At 46.2% G+C, this 18,969-nt stretch overlaps 1 protein-coding gene across 1 annotated transcript in view; it reads left to right on the top strand.

Annotated features, from left to right (window-relative positions):
- LOC124552279 (synaptic vesicle glycoprotein 2A-like) overlaps positions 1 to 18,969 on the top strand; it is a 160,095-nt gene that overhangs the window by 120,690 nt on the left and 20,436 nt on the right. The window contains exons 6-9 of the mRNA XM_047126557.1: positions 3,044 to 3,288; positions 9,767 to 9,936; positions 15,336 to 15,491; positions 17,453 to 17,712. Of these exons, the coding sequence (XP_046982513.1) occupies positions 3,044 to 3,288; positions 9,767 to 9,936; positions 15,336 to 15,491; positions 17,453 to 17,712 (831 nt within the window). The remainder of the gene's footprint in view (positions 1 to 3,043; positions 3,289 to 9,766; positions 9,937 to 15,335; positions 15,492 to 17,452; positions 17,713 to 18,969) is intronic.

Here is an 18,969-nt window from a genome sequence, read left to right as displayed (position 1 = left end):
CGCATGTGGCGAATCAGACCTAAGATCTCGTCACATCTTTTCGATGGGAAACTCTAGATCATCCTCCATACAACCCCGATCTTGCGCCCAGTGACTACCGTCTGTTCTTGCACTAGAAGAAACACCTGGGCGGTCAGCGTCTTCAAGACGATGACAAAACAGTGGTGATGCAGTGGTTAACAAGTCAGGCGGCAGACGTCTGTGAGGAGGGTATTCAAAAACTGGTACAACTTCATGACAAGTGGCTCAATATTGACGGAAATTATGTACAAAGGTACACTACTGGCCAATAAAATTGCTACACCAAGAAGAAATGGAGATGATAAACGGGTATTCATTGGACAAATATATTATACTAGAACTGACATGTGATTACATTTTCACGCAATTTGGGTGCATAGATCCTGAGAAATCAGTACCTATAACAACCACCTCTGGCCGTAATAACGGCCTTGATACGCCTGGGCATTGAGTCAAACAGAGCTTGGATGGCGTGTACAGGTACAACTGCCATGCAGCTTCAACACGATACCACAGTTCGTCAAGAGTAGTGACTGGCGTATTGTGACGAGCCAATTGCTCGGCCACCATTGACCAGACGTTTTCAATTGGTGAGAGATGTGGAGACTGTGCTGGCCAGGGCAGCAGACGAACATTTTCTGTATTCGGAAAGGCCCGTACAGGACCTGCAACATGCGGTCGTGCATTATCCTACTGAAATGCAGGGTTTCGAGACGTGTAACCGATGGAACCCCATACCGTCACGCCAAGTGATGCGTCAGTATGGCAATGACTAACACATGCTTCCAATGTGCGTTCACCGCGATGTCGCCAAACGCGGATGCGACCATCATGATGCTGTAAAACATAACCTGGATTCATCCGAAAAAACAACGTTTTGCTATTCGTGCACCCAGGTTCGTCGTTGAGTACACCATCGCAGGCATGGTCTCCGAGCTGATAGTCCGTGCTGCTGCAAACGTTGTCGAACTGTTCGTGCAGACGGTTGTTGTCTTGCAAACGTCCCCAACTGTTTACTCAGGGATCGAGACGTGGCTGCACGATCCGTTACAGCCATGCGGATAAGATGCCTGTCATCTCGACTGCTAGTGATACGAGGCCGTTGGGATCTACCACGGCGTTCCGTATTACCCTCCTGAACCCACCGATTCCATATCCTACTAACAGTCATTGGATCTCGACCAATACGAGCAGCAATGTCGCGATACGATAAACCGCAATCGCGATAGGCTACAATCCGACCTTTATCAAAGTCGGAAACGTGATGCTACGCATTTCTCCTCCTTACACGAGGCATCACAACAACGTTTCACCAGGCAACGGTGGTCAACTGCTGTTTGTGTATCAGAAATCGGTTGGAAACTTTCCTCATGTCAGCACGTTGTAGATGTCAACCGGCGCCAACCTTGTGTGAATGCTCTGAAATGCTAATCATTTGCATATCACAGCATCTTCTTCCTGTCGGTTAAATTTCGCGTCTGTAGCACTTCATCTTCATGGTGTAGCTATTTTAATGGCCAGTATTATAGATTAAGGTACAGGTTTTCATGTAAAAATTAAATTTTTGATATACCTTAGCACGTCTTTTTTTCATTTCAAAACGATGTCTCGTATACAAGGGGAGGAGAGGATGGAAAGAGGCAGAGGGAGGAGGAAAGTAACACAGGGAGGAGCAGGAGATCGACAGATGACAGGATATGGACAGAGAAAAGGAGAAGGCGGAGATGGATAGAGAGAGGGTGAGGTGGAGGAGGCGATGGATAGAGAGAGACAATCCTGTTGAATATTTCCTGTCAGATAGTAAAAATAATCAAAATGTTTCACCACACCCACAATGAAGTGGCGTGAAACTCCACACTATATGTTCTTCTTCTTCTTTTGCTTGTGGCCATGGCACACATTTACACAGGTTTGGCGTAGTTACAAACGGATTTGGCATGGTTAATTTAAGGCGTTGCCAGATGCCCTTCCTGTCACCACCCTGTGTATTACAGATGAAAGTTCGAATGGTAAGGAAGGTGATTAAATGATGAGGATAACCCAAAACCCAGTCCCCGGGTAGAGAAAAATTCCCAACCTAGCTTGGAATCGAACCCAGGACCCCATCAGCCAGAGGTAGCAATGCTAGCCACTAGACCACGACCTGCGGACAAACTCCACAATATATGTTGGCTTTCAATTTACCAGGTGCTCAAAAAGTCAGTATAAATTTGAAAACTTAATAAACCACAGAATAATGCAGATAGAGAGGTAAAAATTGACACACATGCTTGGAATGACATGGGGTTTTATTAGAACAAAAAAAAAAAAAAAAAAAGTTCACAAAATGTCCGACAGATGGCCCTGGACAGCAAAACGTCAGTAACTGCTACGGTGACGGGTGAGAGGTACGCCGATATGTTACAGAATCGCATCATCCCCAGCCTGGCTGATAAACACCTGCTGGAACGTATGATGTTTATGCAGGATGGCGTTCCACCCCATAATGCTAGACACGCGAAAGGTCTCTTGCGCGCGTCGCTTGGTGATGATCGTGTGCTCAGACGCCACTTTCGTCATGCTTGGCCTCCCAGGTCCCCAGACCTCAGTCTGTGCGATTATTGGCTTCGGGGTTACCTGAAGTCGCAAGTGTATCGTGAGCGACCGAGATCTCTAGGGATGCCGAAAGACAACATCCGACGCCAATGCCTCACCGTAACTCCGGACATGCTTTACAGTGCTGTTCACAACATTATTCCTCGACTAGAGCTATTGTTGAGGAATGATGGTGGACACATTGAGCATTTCCTGTAAAGATGATCACCTTTGCTTTGTCTTACTTTGTTATGCTAATTATTGCCATTCTGATCAGATGAAGTGCCATTTGGTTCCAATAAAACCCCATGTCATTCCAAGCATGTGTGTCAATTTGTACCTCTCTATCTACATTATTCCGTGGTTTATTCAGTTTTCAAATTTATACTGACTCTTTTGATCACCTGGTATACGTCAGCACATTTATAGCGCCGTGTATGATTTGCAGCGGTGGCGTGGGTGGTGATCCCCCAGCCGTGGGACGTGCCCCTGGGCGGCGGCCTGCGGCTGAGCTCGTGGCGGGCCTTCCTGCTGCTGGGCGCGGCGCTGAGTGCGCTCACCCTGGTGCTGCTGAGGACCCTGATGGTGGAGAGCCCCAAGTTCCTGCTGGTGGCCGGCCGCCACCAGGAGGCGCTGGCCGTGCTGCAGCACATGTTCTCCGCCAACAACTCCGTGCCCCCAGACGCATTCCCGGTGAGTCAGTACCACCATTAGTATGTATACACTCCTGGAAATTGAAATAAGAACACCGTGAATTCATTGTCCCAGGAAGGGGAAACTTTATTGACACATTCTTGGGGTCAGATACATCACATGATCACACTGACAGAACCACAGGCACATAGACACAGGCAACAGAGCATGCACAATGTCGGCACTAGTACAGTGTATATCCACCTTTCGCAGAAATGCAGGCTGCTATTCTCCCATGGAGAAGATCCTAGAGATGCTGGATGTAGTCCTGTGGAACGGCTTGCCATGCCATTTCCACCTGGCGCCTCAGCTGGACCAGCGTTCGTGCTGGACGTGCAGACCGCGTGAGACGACGCTTCATCCAGTCCCAAACATGCTCAATGGGGGACAGATCCGGAGATCTTGCTGGCCAGGGTAGTTGACGTACACCTTCTAGAGCACGTTGGGTGGCACGGGATACATGCGGACGTGCATTGTCCTGTTGGAACATCAAGTTCCCTAGCCGGTCTAGGAATGGTAGAACGATTGGTTCGATGACGGTTTGGATGTACCTTACACTATTCAGTGTCCCCTCGACGATCACCAGTGGTGTACGGCCAGTGTAGGAGATCGCTCCCCACACCATGATGCCGAGTGTTGGCCCTGTGTGCCTCGGTCGTATGCAGTCCTGATTGTGGCGCTCACCTGCACGGCGCCAAACACGCATACGACCATCATTGGCACCAAGGCAGAAGCGACTCTCATCGCTGAAGACGACACGTCTCCATTCGTCCCTCCATTCACGCCTGTCGCGACACCACTGGAGGCGGGCTGCACGATGTTGGGGCGTGAGAGGAAGACGGCCTAACGGTGTGCGGGACCGTAGCCCAGCTTCATGGAGACGGTTGCGAATGGTCCTCGCCGATACCCCAGGAGCAACAGTGTCCCTAATTTGCTGGGAAGTGGCGGTGCGGTCCCCTACGGCACTGCGTAGGATCCTACGGTCTTGGCGTGCATCCGTGCGTCGCTGCGGTCCGGTCCCAGGTCGACGGGCACGTGCACCTTCCGCCGACCACTGGCGACAACATCGATGTACTGTGGAGACCTCACGCCCCACGTGTTGAGCTATTCGGCGGTACGTCCACCCGGCCTCCCGCATGCCCACTATACGCCCTCGCTCAAAGTCCGTCAACTGCACATACGGTTCACGTCCACGCTGTCGCGGCATGCTACCAGTGTTAAAGACTGCGATGGAGCTCCGTATGCCACGGCAAACTGGCTGACACTGACGGCGGCGGTGCACAAATGCTGCGCAGCTAGCGCCATTCGACGGCCAACACCGCGGTTCCTGGTGTGTCCGCTGTGCCGTGCGTGTGATCATTGCTTGTACAGCCCTCTCGCAGTGTCCGGAGCAAGTATGGTGGGTCTGACACACCGGTGTCAATGTGTTCTTTTTTCCATTTCCAGGAGTGTATATACGAGGGCAGTTCAATAAGTAATGCAACACATTTTTGTTCTCGGCCAATTTTGGTTGAAAAAACCGGAAATTTCTTGTGGAATATTTTCAAACATTCCCGCTTCGTCTCGTATAGTTTCATTGACTTCCGACAGGTGGCAGCGGTGTACGGAGCTGTTAAAATGGCGTCTGTAACGGATGTGCGTTGCAAACAACGGGCAGTGATCGAGTTTCTTTTGGCGGAAAACCAGGGCATCTCAGATATTCATAGGCACTTGCAGAATGTCTACGGTGATCTGGCAGTGGACAAAAGCACGGTGAGTCGTTGGGCAAAGCGTGTGTCATCATCGCCGCAAGGTCAAGCAAGACTGTCTGATCTCCCGCGTGCGGGCCGGCCGTGCACAGCTGTGACTCCTGCAATGGCGGAGCGTGCGAACACACTCGTTCGAGATGATCGACGGATCACCATCAAACAACTCAGTGCTCAACTTGACATCTCTGTTGGTAGTGCTGTCACAATTGTTCACCAGTTGGGATATTCAAAGGTTTGTTCCCGCTGGGTCCCTCGTTGTCTAACCGAACACCATAAAGAGCAAAGGAGAACCATCTGTGCGGTATTGCTTGCTCGTCATGTGGCTGAGGGTGACAATTTCTTGTCAAAGATTGTTACAGGCGATCAAACATGGGTTCATCACTTCGAACCTGAAACAAAACGGCAATCAATGGAGTGGCGCCACACCCACTCCCCTACCAAGAAAAAGTTTAAAGCCATACCCTCAGCCGGTAAAGTCATGGTTACAGTCTTCTGGGACGCTGAGGGGGTTATTCTGTTCGATGTCCTTCCCCATGGTCAAACGATCAACTCTGAAGTGTATTGTGCTACTCTTCAGAAATTGAAGAAACGACTTCAGCGTGTTCGTAGGAACAAAAATCTGAACGAACTTCTCCTTCTTCATGACAACGCAAGACCTCACACAAGTCTTCGCACCCGAGAGGAGCTCACAAAACTTCAGTGGACTGTTCTTCCCCATGCACCCTACAGCCCCGATCTCGCACCGTCGGATTTCCATATGTTTGGCCCAATGAAGGACGCAATCCGTGGGAGGCACTACGCGGATGATGAAGAAGTTATTGATGCAGTACGACGTTGGCTCCGACATCGACGAGTGGAATGGTACCGTGCAGGCATACAGGCCCTCATTTCAAGGTGGCGTAAGGCCGTAGCATTGAATGGAGATTACGTTGAAAAACGGTGTTGTGTAGCTAAAAGATTGGGGAATAACCTGGTGTATTTCAATGCTGAATAAAACAACCCCTGTTTCAGAAAAAAAATGTGTTGCATTACTTATTGAACTGTCCTCGTATATAAACTGAGGCTGGAGCACAGTGGGGCACAGGGTAAAGCTATGTGACATACTGTGTGGGTGGGCATTGAGAGACAGTTCCTTTTATTTATTTAGTTATTGCCTATTTAGTCTCACCAAGTTGGATCTTAAGGCCAGGAGATCGTTTAATCAGCGCGAAACCATTACAGAGATGTTCAACAAACTCTAGTGGCAGATGTTATGGCAGAGGCATTTCATGTCACAAAGAATTCCTGGAACAGTACGTTGCGGTAAGAGTCAATCAACACATTACTTCCTCGCACATACATCTCACGAAATGACTGTAGTGTTGGCAGAAGAGCCAACACTGGGTTTCTAGAGGAGGCCGAAATGCACGCGTTCAATTACACGCTGACTGGCGTGAGGTCTGGAACAGGACAATATCTTGAGAATTGCAAATAAAGTTCGTAGATGTTGTAATACTTAACTTTAATCCACAATTGTAGAACATCTCTCGTTACGGTACATGCTTCATAATATTAATTATCAATTGAATACGGCGCCTTGCTAGGTCGTAGCAAATGTAGCTGAAGGCTATGCTAACTATCGTCTCGGCAAATGAGAGCGTAGTTGTCAGTGAACCTTTGCTATGAACGTCGGCTGTACAACTGGGGCGAGTGCCAGGACGTCTCTCTAGACCTGCCGTGTGGTGGCGCTCGGTCTGCTATCACTGACAGTGGCGACACGCGGGTCCGACATGTACTAATGGACCGCGGCCGATTTAAAGGCTACCACCTAGCAAGTGTGGTGTCTGGCGGTGACACCACAATGACCACGACAAGAAAATGAGAGAAATTAGAGATCATACAGAGGTATACAGAGAAACATTCCCACGTGGTTGGAACAGCAAATGGGGGAGCAGAAGTACCCTCTGCCACACATCGTAATGTGTTTTGTGGGATATAGAAACAGATGCACATCGTAATGTGTTTTGTGGGATATAGAAACAGATGCAGATGTGGGCATTCCATTTTAATGCACGAACGAAACTAAGATCCCCATTCACAGTGTGATCATGAGCACATCTAAACATAATAACTCTTCAAAACTTATTCGTTGAGTGCAAACTTGACATCACCTATATTATCTGTAGAACTACATATGAAAATTCGAGCCATTCAGCCCAAGCGGGCACCTTAACCAGCTATCCGTGCACGCCGGCCGCCGTGGCCGAGCGGTTCTAGGTGCTTCAGTTCGGAACCGAGCGACTGCTATGGTCACAGGTTCGAATCCTCCTTCCGACATGGATGTGTGTGATGTCCTTAGCTTAGTTAGGTTTAAGTAGTTCTTAGTTCTAGGAGACTGATGACCTTAGATGTTAAATTCCATAGTGCTCAGAGCCATTTGAACCTATCTGTCCACACTCCATCGACTGACCCAAACCTCCATATGTCACACGTTTTACATCCTTCTGTCGTAGCCCGCTAACTTCATGTTACTTTGATTCTTGCAGCAGTGTAAATGAGACAACGAGGAACCGAAACCAATGTTGCTATTTTCATATGCATGACTGGACTTATAGTACTTACATGCATAACTGCAAGGACAGACTACAATATAAGGATGTAGGCAGTGCCACATATAGAGGTCTGGGTCAGTGCGGGAAGCGTGCACGGATAGTCGAAGTGATTAAGTCGATCGCTCGCGATAAGCAGGAAATCTGGGCCAGCTGTCAAACTGGCACAAATTTCCATATGTAAGCAACTGGCTTGAAAGTCTCTACCTAACACAGCCAATGTCAACGAAATTAGTCAGTGGATAAGTATTTCATATACCTGTCGATCTTCAACAGTGTCTGTTCCTTCTGGCACACGTATAAGTAAGAAAAAACATTACATCCTTCTGCCATACTGTCACATCTCCATCTCAATGCACATTACTAGACTTGTCCCATGCAACTGGCTGGTACATTCAAATCATTTCACTGTGATAGCTTACATCAGTGGTGTACGGTCAGATGACTGCAAGGTTCCAGTTACATACCATGCATAGCGCTCAAAAGCAGTAAGTGTGCTCTCTTAAGAGGGAGAAATGTACAGGCCTACTCATAAATACATCAGGAGTTTCAGAAGACAACTGCACAAAAACTACATAAAGGACAAAGGAAAAGATACATATCAGTGGATTAGAATGAATGAATATATATATATGTATATGTGCATAGCTGAGTGTATGTCTGAGATCTCCTCCCAAACATCTGATCGAGTTGGCCACATTTGGTACAGAAACTGCAGGCCTCTTGAGTATCAGCACCGCGAAGAGTACAACCTCCTATCTCCAGTGGGAGTGGAGACATTGGCGGAAAACACGTTTTTTCAAGCTCCTGGTATATAATGTAATCTGTATAACAGACGTGTTGTATGGGAACAGCATTGGCTTAGCAAGGCAACCTACCTGCCAAGGGCAAAAAAGGTTTTATGAGACACAACATGTAGATTTACCTGCATGACAGGTGTCTCGTGTTGGAGTAGTATTGCCCTGCTTCATCGTCCTGCTTTACATGGCGGCCTGTACATTGGGGGCAAAAAAATGATTTTAAGCCCCTGACATGTAGGCTACCTTGCATGACAGGGATGTTGTGAGGGTAGTACCAACTTGTGTTATTGAACTGTATTGAAGGTACTACACATGACGGTGAGCATGGCTGGGGACAGGTTGAGATGGATAGAGGAGGGGTTGAACAGAGCGAGGGGAGGATGAAATGGACAGAGAAAGGGGAGGAAGGGAGGTGGAAAAGGAAGAGAGGAAGTTGGAAAGGGAGAGTGGGTGGAGGATACTGATGGATGGAGGGTGAGCAAAATATGGTCAGAGAGATGGAGGAAATGGACAAAGAGAGTGGGAGGAGGAGATTAAGAGAGAGAGTGGGTAGAGAATGGGGAGGACAAGAGGAGATTGACAGATGGAGGTAGGAGAGTAGGAGAGAGAAGATCAATAGGTGGACACAGAGAAAGGGAGGAGGAAATGCGTCAAACGGATGTGTGAGCGATATATATATATATATATATATATATATATATATATATATATATATATATATATACTATCAAAAACGGTCTTCATCACAATTTGTTTATTATGGGACCGGTTTCAACCACTAATGTTGTCATCTTTAGATCAATGAGTAAGAACCTCCTTTTGATGGTAAACCACTAGTAGTGAGGCTCTTACTCATTGGTCTGAAGATGACGACAGTAGTGGTCGAAACCAGTCACTGTAATAAATAAATTGTGATCAAGACTGTTTTTGATAGTAAGTATTTGTAACGCATTGATCACTGTTCACTCCCACGAGATATTCAAAAGTAATTAGTATGTATGTAGTTTTCAGTGGTTTAATCGCTTGAGGTGAAATCTGTAATAGGTCCCTGGAGAAACTTACAGCTGATTTTGTTCTCCAATCTGTTCTGTTTCTAGTGCCCTCATTAACACAACATTGAATTCTAATACTTTTTATTCCCTATTTATTTCGGAATTTTTCAGAATTATTCCATATTTAGAAATATCTGCCTGCATACTTTTTCAGTATTAGCCATTAAGGCAATCCTTTCTCTTTTTTCAGTGAGTTTGGCTATCAGATGTGGCAGGTTTAAAAAATACATGTGAATGAATGTCCAGTATGCATGTAGTCCCTCTAGCTGTCCTGTTGTATCTTTTGCCAGGTGTTGGCCCTACAGAAGGACCTACAGTCATCCACAACAGTGACCGGGAACCCCAAGTCGCCACTGTACATCGCACGCCACATGTGGAGGCAGACATATCCGCTGTTCAAGACTCCCTTCTTGCCCTACACGCTGCTCGGCTGCCTCATCCAGTTTGGACTTTATGCCAGGTAGGTGTTCTACGGATGGAGGCGCTTGTAGCCAAAGTCAGTATATGGAAACATTTTTTTAGGCAGACCATTTAATACTGTAACAGAAACCAAGAGACCATTCACTGCAGCGCTGACTTTTACCAGGTTGTGCAAAACTTCAGTGGCTCCATGTAGCTACAGTAGCTAGCGTCCACCTGTGCGTTTCTGAGGTGTTTGGTTCACTCCCTGGTGTTAGAGGAATCTCCAGTATCAGTACTGGGACAGAGCCCAGAGGAAAGTTGGCGGTGGTGTACAGTTCCCGATCATCAGAGATTGTGCCAGTGACCTGGATGAAATTCCAAACCCTCTCCCCTCTCTCACCATCATGCGACACACATTTGACAAAAAAAAAAGATGGTTCAAATGGCTCTGAGCACTGTGGGACTCAACTTCTGAGGTCATCAGTCCCCTAGAACTTCGAACTACTTAAACCTAACTAACCTAAGGATATCACGCACATCCATGCCCGAGGCACGATTCGAACCTGCGACCGTAGCAGTCGCGCGGTTCCAGACTGAAACGCCTAGAACTGCTTGGCCACTCCGGCCGGCCACATTTGACATGATCCATCTATTACAGTCACTTACCGTTTGCAGATAAACTACAGACACAACACCAGCATACCCTACGTAAATGGGAAATCCGTTTCTCACTTGGTAGGGTCTGACAGCCAAATGCTTGTCACTACAGGGAGACTGAACACATTCTTGTGATGCCAAGATGGCACAGCATTCTGGATATCCATGTGTGGATGAGCATTTTGCTGTTGAAATATGGCACCACGATACTGTCACGCGAGAAGTAACACAAGGACACAGGATGTCTGTGATGTATCATCATGCCATCACATTTCTCTCAGTCACAATCAACGGTGACCTGAAGTTATATATTGTGGCTCCCCACACCACCACTTTAGGACTAACATCCGCCTTACCACCATACTCGCCGACGATGATCATCCAGGATAGTGCAGGACCACGAGTTATCGCCTAATTCAATGGGATGCCAGCCACCACCAGTCCATGTTTGCAGATCACAGCACCAAGGCCATTTGCATTGCGGCGTTAATGGCAGCCCAAGCATCCTTCCATTATCTGATCAATGATGCGGCATGACACAAAAATTTTCGGGGAGTGTTTGTTCTCTGGTCCCTTTCACAGAAGTGAAGGACCTACAGTGTGCTTTGACCACAACCTTGGTGTGCCATCTTCTCACGCAGTGCAACATCATCCACATCTATATGGAATCCTCTGTATGGTGCACAGCAGAGGGTACGTTGTACTAGTGATCTCCTTTCTGCTCCCACCAAATACAACAAGAGAAAAACGATTGTTTATACTTATCCTTATGTGTCCTAATTTCTCTCATCCTGTCTTCGCAGTCATTGGCCAAGATACACAATGGCAGCAGTACATGTCCTGTGATGGCTGCCTGATGTGGCGTCCAATGTAATAAGACCTGCACCAAGGTGGCTGGACCTGCCCCGTAAGGGGCCTCCCAACCAATGACGCCAAGCGCTCACTTCCATTTCAATGTCCTGTGATGCCATAAGATGGATGGTGAGTAGGGGATCTGAATCTTTGCCCCTGTGCAGGACTCTATGGTGCTGCTGGAGTAGACCTGGGATGACTTGGTGTGCCATGGCTCTAAGTTTGTGATGTAATCCTCCTTTTCCTTTTTTTTTTCTTTTAGTCATTGGTCTTCCGACTGGTTTGATGCTGCCCACCACGAATTCCTCTCCTGTGCAAGCCTCTTCATCCCGGAGTAGCATGTGAAACCTATGTCCTCAATTATTTGATGGATGTATTCCAGTCTCTCCACTACAGTTTTTATCCTATATAGCTCCCTCTAGTACCATCAGATTCATTCCATGATGTCTTAACAGATGCCCTACCACCCTATCCCTTCTTCTTGTCAATGTCTCGCATATATTCCATTCCTTGCTGATTCTCCGCAGAATCTCCTCATTCCTTACCTCATCACCACACTTAATTTTCAACTTTCATCTGTAGCACCACATCTCAGGTGCTTTGGGTCTCTTCTGTCCTGGTTTTACCACAGTCTGTGTTCCACCACCATACAGTGCTGTGCTCCAAACGTACATTCTCAGAAATTTCTTCCTCAGTTTGAGGCCTATGTTTGATACTAGTTGACTTCTCTTGGCCAGGAATGCCCCTTTTGCCAAAGCTTGTCCCCGCGCGGGATTAGCCGAGCGGTCTAGGGCGCTGCAGTCATGGACTGTGCGGCAGGTCCCGGCGGAGGTTCGAGTCCTCTCTCGGGCATGGGTGCGTGTGTGTTTGTTCTTAGGATAATTTAGGTTAAGTAGTGTGTAAGCTTAGGGACTGATGACATTAGTAGTTAAGTCCCATAAGATTTCACACACATTTGAACATTTCTTTTTTTGCCAAAGCTTGTCTACCTTTTACGTCTTCCTTGCTCCATCCATCATGGGTTATTTTGCTGGTAGATAACAGAATTCCTTAACTTCGTCTACTTCAGGATCACCAATTACGATGTTAAGTTTCTCGCTCTTCTCATTTTATCAATTTCTCATTTCTTTCGTCTTTCTTTGGTTTGCTCTCAATCCACGTTCCCTACACATTAGACTCTTCATTGCATTCAGCAGATCTTGTAATTCTTCTTCACTTTCACTGTAGATAGCAATGACATCATCGAATCTTATCATTGATATCCTTTCGCCTTCAATTTTAATTCCGTTCTTTTATTCCAGACATTGCTTCTTCGATACAGAGATTGGGAAGTAGTGGTGAAAGACTACATTCCCGCCTTAAAACCTTCATAATCCGAGCACTTCCTTCTTTGTCTTCCATTCTTACTGTTCCCTCTTGGCTCTTGTATGTTACCCGTATTTCCTATTTTTCTTAGGATTTCGAAGGTCTTTGACCAATTTACATTGTCGAAAGGTTTTTGCAGGTAGACAAATCCTTTGAATGTGTCTTGATTTTCTTTAATCTTGCTTCCAGTATCAACCGCAACATCATAATTGCTTCTCTGGTGGCTTTACCGCTCCTAAAGCGGAGCTGATCGTCCTCTAACAAATTCTCAATTTTCTTTTCCATTCTTCTGTAAATTATTCTTCTCAGCAACTTGGATGCATGAGCTGTTAAGCTGATTGTCCTATAATTCCCGCACTTGACGGCTCTTGCAACGTTCGGAATTGTGTGGCTGACGTACTTAGCGCTTCTAACTGTTGCCCTGCAGTTACCTAGAAACCGTAATTTCAGCTTGTAGGTCCATACGGCGCCCTTCAGCCAGCAGACCTCTCTCCCAACACCGCATCGGCCCCGTTGAATTTCTACAGTGGCAACATCACGCTCTCGACGACTGTCAGTACTGCTGAAATACATCGTTCGGGCTCCCGCTAAAATGCCCACATATGATCGATTGGGGGGAAGAGGCAACAAAGCGAGTATTCACGTTGGTGTGTAGAATGTATGCGTCTGGCGATATACCGTCCCACTAACGGAAAAGTATCAACCACACAATTCCAAAGACTGCAAGAGCTGACAAGTGCGAGAGTTATCGCACGATCAGTTGAACAGCTCATGCATCCATGAGTGTGTCTTGATTTTTCTTCAGTCTTGCTCGTATTATCAACCGCAACGTCGGAACTGCCTCTCTGGTGCCTTTACTTTCCTAAAGCCAAACTTATCATCTGACACATCCTCAATTTTCTTTTCATTCTTCTGCATATTATTCTTGTGAATAATATACAGAACATCAACCGTGGTAAAACCAGGACGGAAGAGAATTGAAGCATTTCAGATGTGTTACAGAAGAATGTGTGAAAGTAGTTGTACTAATAAGGTAAAGAATGAGGAAGTTCCTTGGAGAATTGCTGCGGGTGGATATAAAGGGTAAATTTTAAGTTGACAAACCAGAATAACTCGAAAAATAAGCTTCACACAAAGAAATGTGTAGAATCCAAAGTTGATTATTTTCGAGGGGGACATCTGGTGGTACTGAAATTAGCCCGCCACCGCAGGCCCCTGCGGGTGGGGCGGGAGGCAACTTTAAAATTTCAAATGGGAACCCACATTTTTTATTTCAGAATCAGATTCTATATAAAAAACTACGTACATCTTGCATTAAATATTTGTTTTTATTGTTGGTAGTTGGTGCTGTAATTAAAAAAAATTCATGTTCTCATTTTTGGGTAGAAAATGTTTAAGGATAAATAAAAAATGAGTTCACTCGTTAGTAAGTAGGATGTTTGGTTAGTTAGTTAGCTAGTCAGATGATTTGTTTGATAATTAAAAGTTGTGTCGCCTCATGATCACGAAACACACAAGACTTATCCGAATGTGCGGAAAAAATTAATATTTGGGTCAACATTTGTAAAACTCTAATTCCTTTCTCTCAAACCTCACCCTATGGGGAGAGAGGGATAGTTTTAGTTTTAGCGAATCAAAATTTGTGGAGTAAATAAGTATTTTTATTTATATTGGAACAAATAAGCCCTCGGTCACAAATATTAAGTCAAAATTGACCAGGTTTCGACGCTACTATGAGCGTCGTCTTCAGAATTAGACTAACTGTTCTAAAACATATTAGCTATATATAATACATTAATAAAAAAGTTTGTACTGACTCGAAAAGACGCAGTACTTACAAGTCACATGTTAAAAAAAGGATCTAAGCCGGAAAGGCGACGTCATGAACAGTTGTGAGACGGCGAGCCGCTAAGGGCTGCTCGTACTGTGAACAAGGGTTGCAACCATTTTCGACGCAAAAATGAGAACATGGATTTTCTTGAATTACAGCGCGAACTACCAATAATCAAAACAAATGCTTAAGAGAAAATGTACGTCGTTTTTTATGTAGAATCTGATTCTGTAATAAAAAATGAGGGTTCCGATTTGAAATTTTAAAGCTGACTCCCGCCCCACCCCCAGGAGCGTGGGGTGGTGCGCTAATTTCAGTACTAGAAGATGTCCCCCTCAAAAATAATCAACTTTGGATTCTACACATTTTTTCGTGTGAAGCTTATTTATCGAGTTATTCTGGTTTGTCAACTTAAAATTTACACCCTGTAAATGGAAAAAACTGACAAGGAGATTGGGCAGGATGGTGGGACACCTGTCAATATATTACGGTATTAGAGGAGGTGAAGAGGGTAAAAACTGTAGAGGAAGACAGAGATGGAAATCCAGCAAATAACTGAAGAGGTAGGTTGCAAGTGCTACTCTGAGATGAAGAGGCTGACACAGGACAGGAATTCGGGGAAGCTTGCATCAAACCAGTCAGAAGACTGATGACTCAAAAAAATAAGTAAAGTGGTAGTAACATTCTGGTTTGTCTTTCATGTAACCTAGTCTCCAGCAACTGTGTCTTGTCAAACTGCGCTCTCTTCGCAGCTCCGGTGGCTTCTTCCTGTGGCTGCCTGACCTGATGACGCGCATGACGGACTTCCAGTCCATGTACCCGGACCACGAGGCCAGCGTGTGTGACGTCATCGCCATCTTGGCTGGCCAGCAGCAGGCGCCCTTCGCTGGACAGGCCAGTCTGCCCAGGTGAGTCCAGCCCACTCTTCCACCAAGCGCTCTGCCAAACGAATTCTCAGGGTGCTGAAGATATCTGAGAACATCTCGACTTGTTTTTAACCTTACTAGACAAGTGTGCATGATATTCCACATCGAGTGGTAGATAAGAGCCTCTTCTAAGGTTTCGTATGCATTGCATTATACACTACTGGCCATTAAAATTGCTACACCAAGAAGATGAAGTGCTACAGACGCGAAATTTAACCGACAGGAAGAAGATGCTGTGATGTGCAAATGATTAGCTTTTCAGAGCATTCACATAAGGTTGGTACCGGTGGCGACACCTACAACGTGCTGACATGCGGAAAGTTTACAACCGATTTCTCATACACAAACAGCAGTTGAACGGCGTTGCCTGGTGAAACGTTGTTGTGGTGCCTCGTGTAAGGAGGAGAAATGCGTACCATCACGTTTCCGACTTTCATAAAGGTCGGATTGTAGCCTATCGCGATTGCGGTTTACGTATCGCGACATTGCTACTCGCGTTGGTCGAGATCCAATGACTGTTACCAGAATATGGAATCGGTGGGTTCAGGAGGGTAATACGGAACGCCGTGTTGGATCCCAACGGCCTCGTATCACTAGCAGTCGAGATGACAAGCATCTTATCCGCATGGCTGTAACGGATCGTGCAGCCACGTCTCGATCCCCGAGTCAACAGCTGGCGACGTTTGCAAGACAACAACCATCTGCACGAACAGTTCGACGACGTTTGCAGCAGCACGGACTATCAGCTCGGAGACCACGGCTGCGGCTACCCTTGACGCTGCATCACAGACAGGAGCGCCTGCGATGGTGTACTCAACGACGAACCTGGGTGAACGAATGGCAAAACGTCATTTTTTCGAATGAATCCAGGTTCTGTTTACAGCATCGTGATGGTCGGATCCGTGTTTGGCGACATGCCGGTGAACGCACATTGCAAGCGTGGATTCGTCATCGCCATACTGGCGTATCACCCGGCGTGATGGTATGGGGTGCCATTGGTTACACGTCTCGGTCAACTCCTTTTCGCATTGACGGCACTTTGAACAGTGGACGTTACATTTCATATGTGTTACGACCTGTGGGTCTACCTTTCATTCGATCCTTGCGAAACCCTACATTTCAGCAGGATAATGCACGACCGCATGTTGCAGGTCCTGTACGGGCCTTTCTGGATACAGAAAATGTTCTACTGCTGCCCTGGCCAGCACATTCTCCAGATCTCTCACCGACTGAAAACGTCTGGTCCATGGTGGCCGAGAAACTGTCTCGTCACAATACGCCAGTCACTACTCTTGATGAACTGTGGTATCGTGTTGAAGCTGCATAGGCAGCTGTACCTGTACACGCTATCAGAGCTCTGTTTGACTCAATGCCCAGGCGTATCAATGCCGTTATTATGGCCAGAGGCGGTTGTTCTGGGTACTGATTTCTCAGGATCTATGCACCAAAACTGCGTGAAAATGTAATCGCATGTCAGTTCTAGTATAATATATTTGTCCAATAAATACCCGTTCATCATCTGCATTTCTTATTGGTGTAGCAATTTTAATGGCCGGTAGTGTACATAATGCTGCCATAATATTTTCGTATTAAACTATGCCAGCGATTAAATACGAGGGTTGTTCAGTAAGTAATGCACAATCAGCGGATAATCTTGTTATAGATGAAAAGTATTCTACCCTTGGTCATGTCTTCTTCTTCAGCTTCGCGTCTCTGCTATAGGCATTTTGCACAACCTATCAGTCACATTTCTTATATTTGTGTATTCTCTCTTGTCTAATTTGCTGCTTTTTTATATTTTCTCATTTCGTCATGCTATTGCATACAATTCATTCCACACACATGGGTCCCTCTTGAGCTGCAGGTGTCTCGCTTGGCTGCGTACATGCTGCACCAGCACCTATCCTGTCAGAGTGGCTCATCTACTGTGTCTTGTGCCTCAGTGTCCTGAATACCTCCGTTGCCAACTCATGGAGCGAGACCTTCAACTGGACCGAGACTGCCACGGGGGTCCTGCCGGACACCTGGACGCTGGAGAATGCCTCACTGGAGCCTCCAGTTCTGGAGATGGCTCCCCGCGTCTGTGCCGTGTCCATCAGCTCCACCAGCTTCCAAAACACTCTCATCATCGGCTGCGGCTCCGCCATCTCCTACGCCTCGGTCGTCCTCCTACTCAGGGTCATCTCCAAGAAGACCATCATTGGTGAGTGCCGCCCCTGGACCCGCTTCTCCAGACAACGGTTCTGTCGGTACTATACGGAGTATTCCTTGCAACTGAAGACGTTGAAATATCACGAAAACTACACATCTGTCCAAAAAAGCTATAATTTTGTAAGGTGGCTATAATTTCGCATCTTACAAGAACTCATCCACATACTTTGCCGTGATTTACAAACACAATTAGGTATCATGTGATAGGCTGTACATCATATATATGAATATATAAAGGAGACGGAAATTGTCACGTACGTCTTGTAAATAATTGTTAACGCTTATTGCATGAAAGGTGACGGAGTGTCTTTATTATGAAAACGGTGTAATGAATGATTGCCAATACTAGTAGAGGATGAAACGCCGGTGGAGATGAAACGGCAGGCAGAACTCATGCTCTGGGTGGAAGGCCCGCACAGGTGTTGGTCCTGCTTAAACACAGGAAGTAGCTAGACGGACGTCGTGGTGCCTGAGCTCTGGAGCACAATACGGTGACGGCCGGCCGCTATTGTAGTAGGGGCCGGAAGAATAACCGGATAATACTTCCGAACGCTGAAAATCTTGGACGCAGGTGAGAGGAACACCTTCTGCCGTCCTAGCGCTTGAAAGAGTTTTTTTGTGGCCGGAGTTCTTCCATCGTCGCAGACGAGTACGAGAACCATCACTTCGACGAATCGGACTCAGTACATACGGTGATATCGCAAAATGCTTCGGCTTATTAGGGCTATAAAAGGTGAACAGCTGTGATTACATTAGTTTATTTCCTCTGAGGTTCCACACCACCATAGATCATCTTTAAAAGTAGTGTCTTCTAGTGTTTGGTACGTAGATAAAGTCAGTCATTTCGCGTTATATTAGACCGCGCAGTCATAATATGGGGTATAGTTGGGCAATTGATTAGTAATTTTACTTAGGAAATATAAACTGTGTAATATAAAGGTTTTTTTTAATCCACAATAAATACCTGGTGATCACAAAGTCATTATAAATTTGAAAACTTAATAAACCACGGGATAATGTAGATAGAGAGGTAAAAATTGACACACATGCTTGGAATGACATGGGGTTTTATTAGACCCAAAAAAAGTATTGCTAGACGCGTGAAAGATCTCTTGCGCGCGTCGTTTGGTGATGATCGTGTGCTCAGCCGCCACTTTCGCCATGCTTGGCCTCCCAGGTCCCCAGACCTCAGTTCGTCCAATTATGGGCTTTGGGGTTACCTGAAGTCGCAAGTGTATCGTGATCGACC

This window comes from Schistocerca americana, chromosome 10 (assembly GCF_021461395.2).
Source record: "Schistocerca americana isolate TAMUIC-IGC-003095 chromosome 10, iqSchAmer2.1, whole genome shotgun sequence".
Lineage (NCBI taxonomy): Eukaryota > Metazoa > Arthropoda > Insecta > Orthoptera > Acrididae > Schistocerca > Schistocerca americana.
This window is presented reverse-complemented; position numbering and strand designations above follow the sequence as displayed.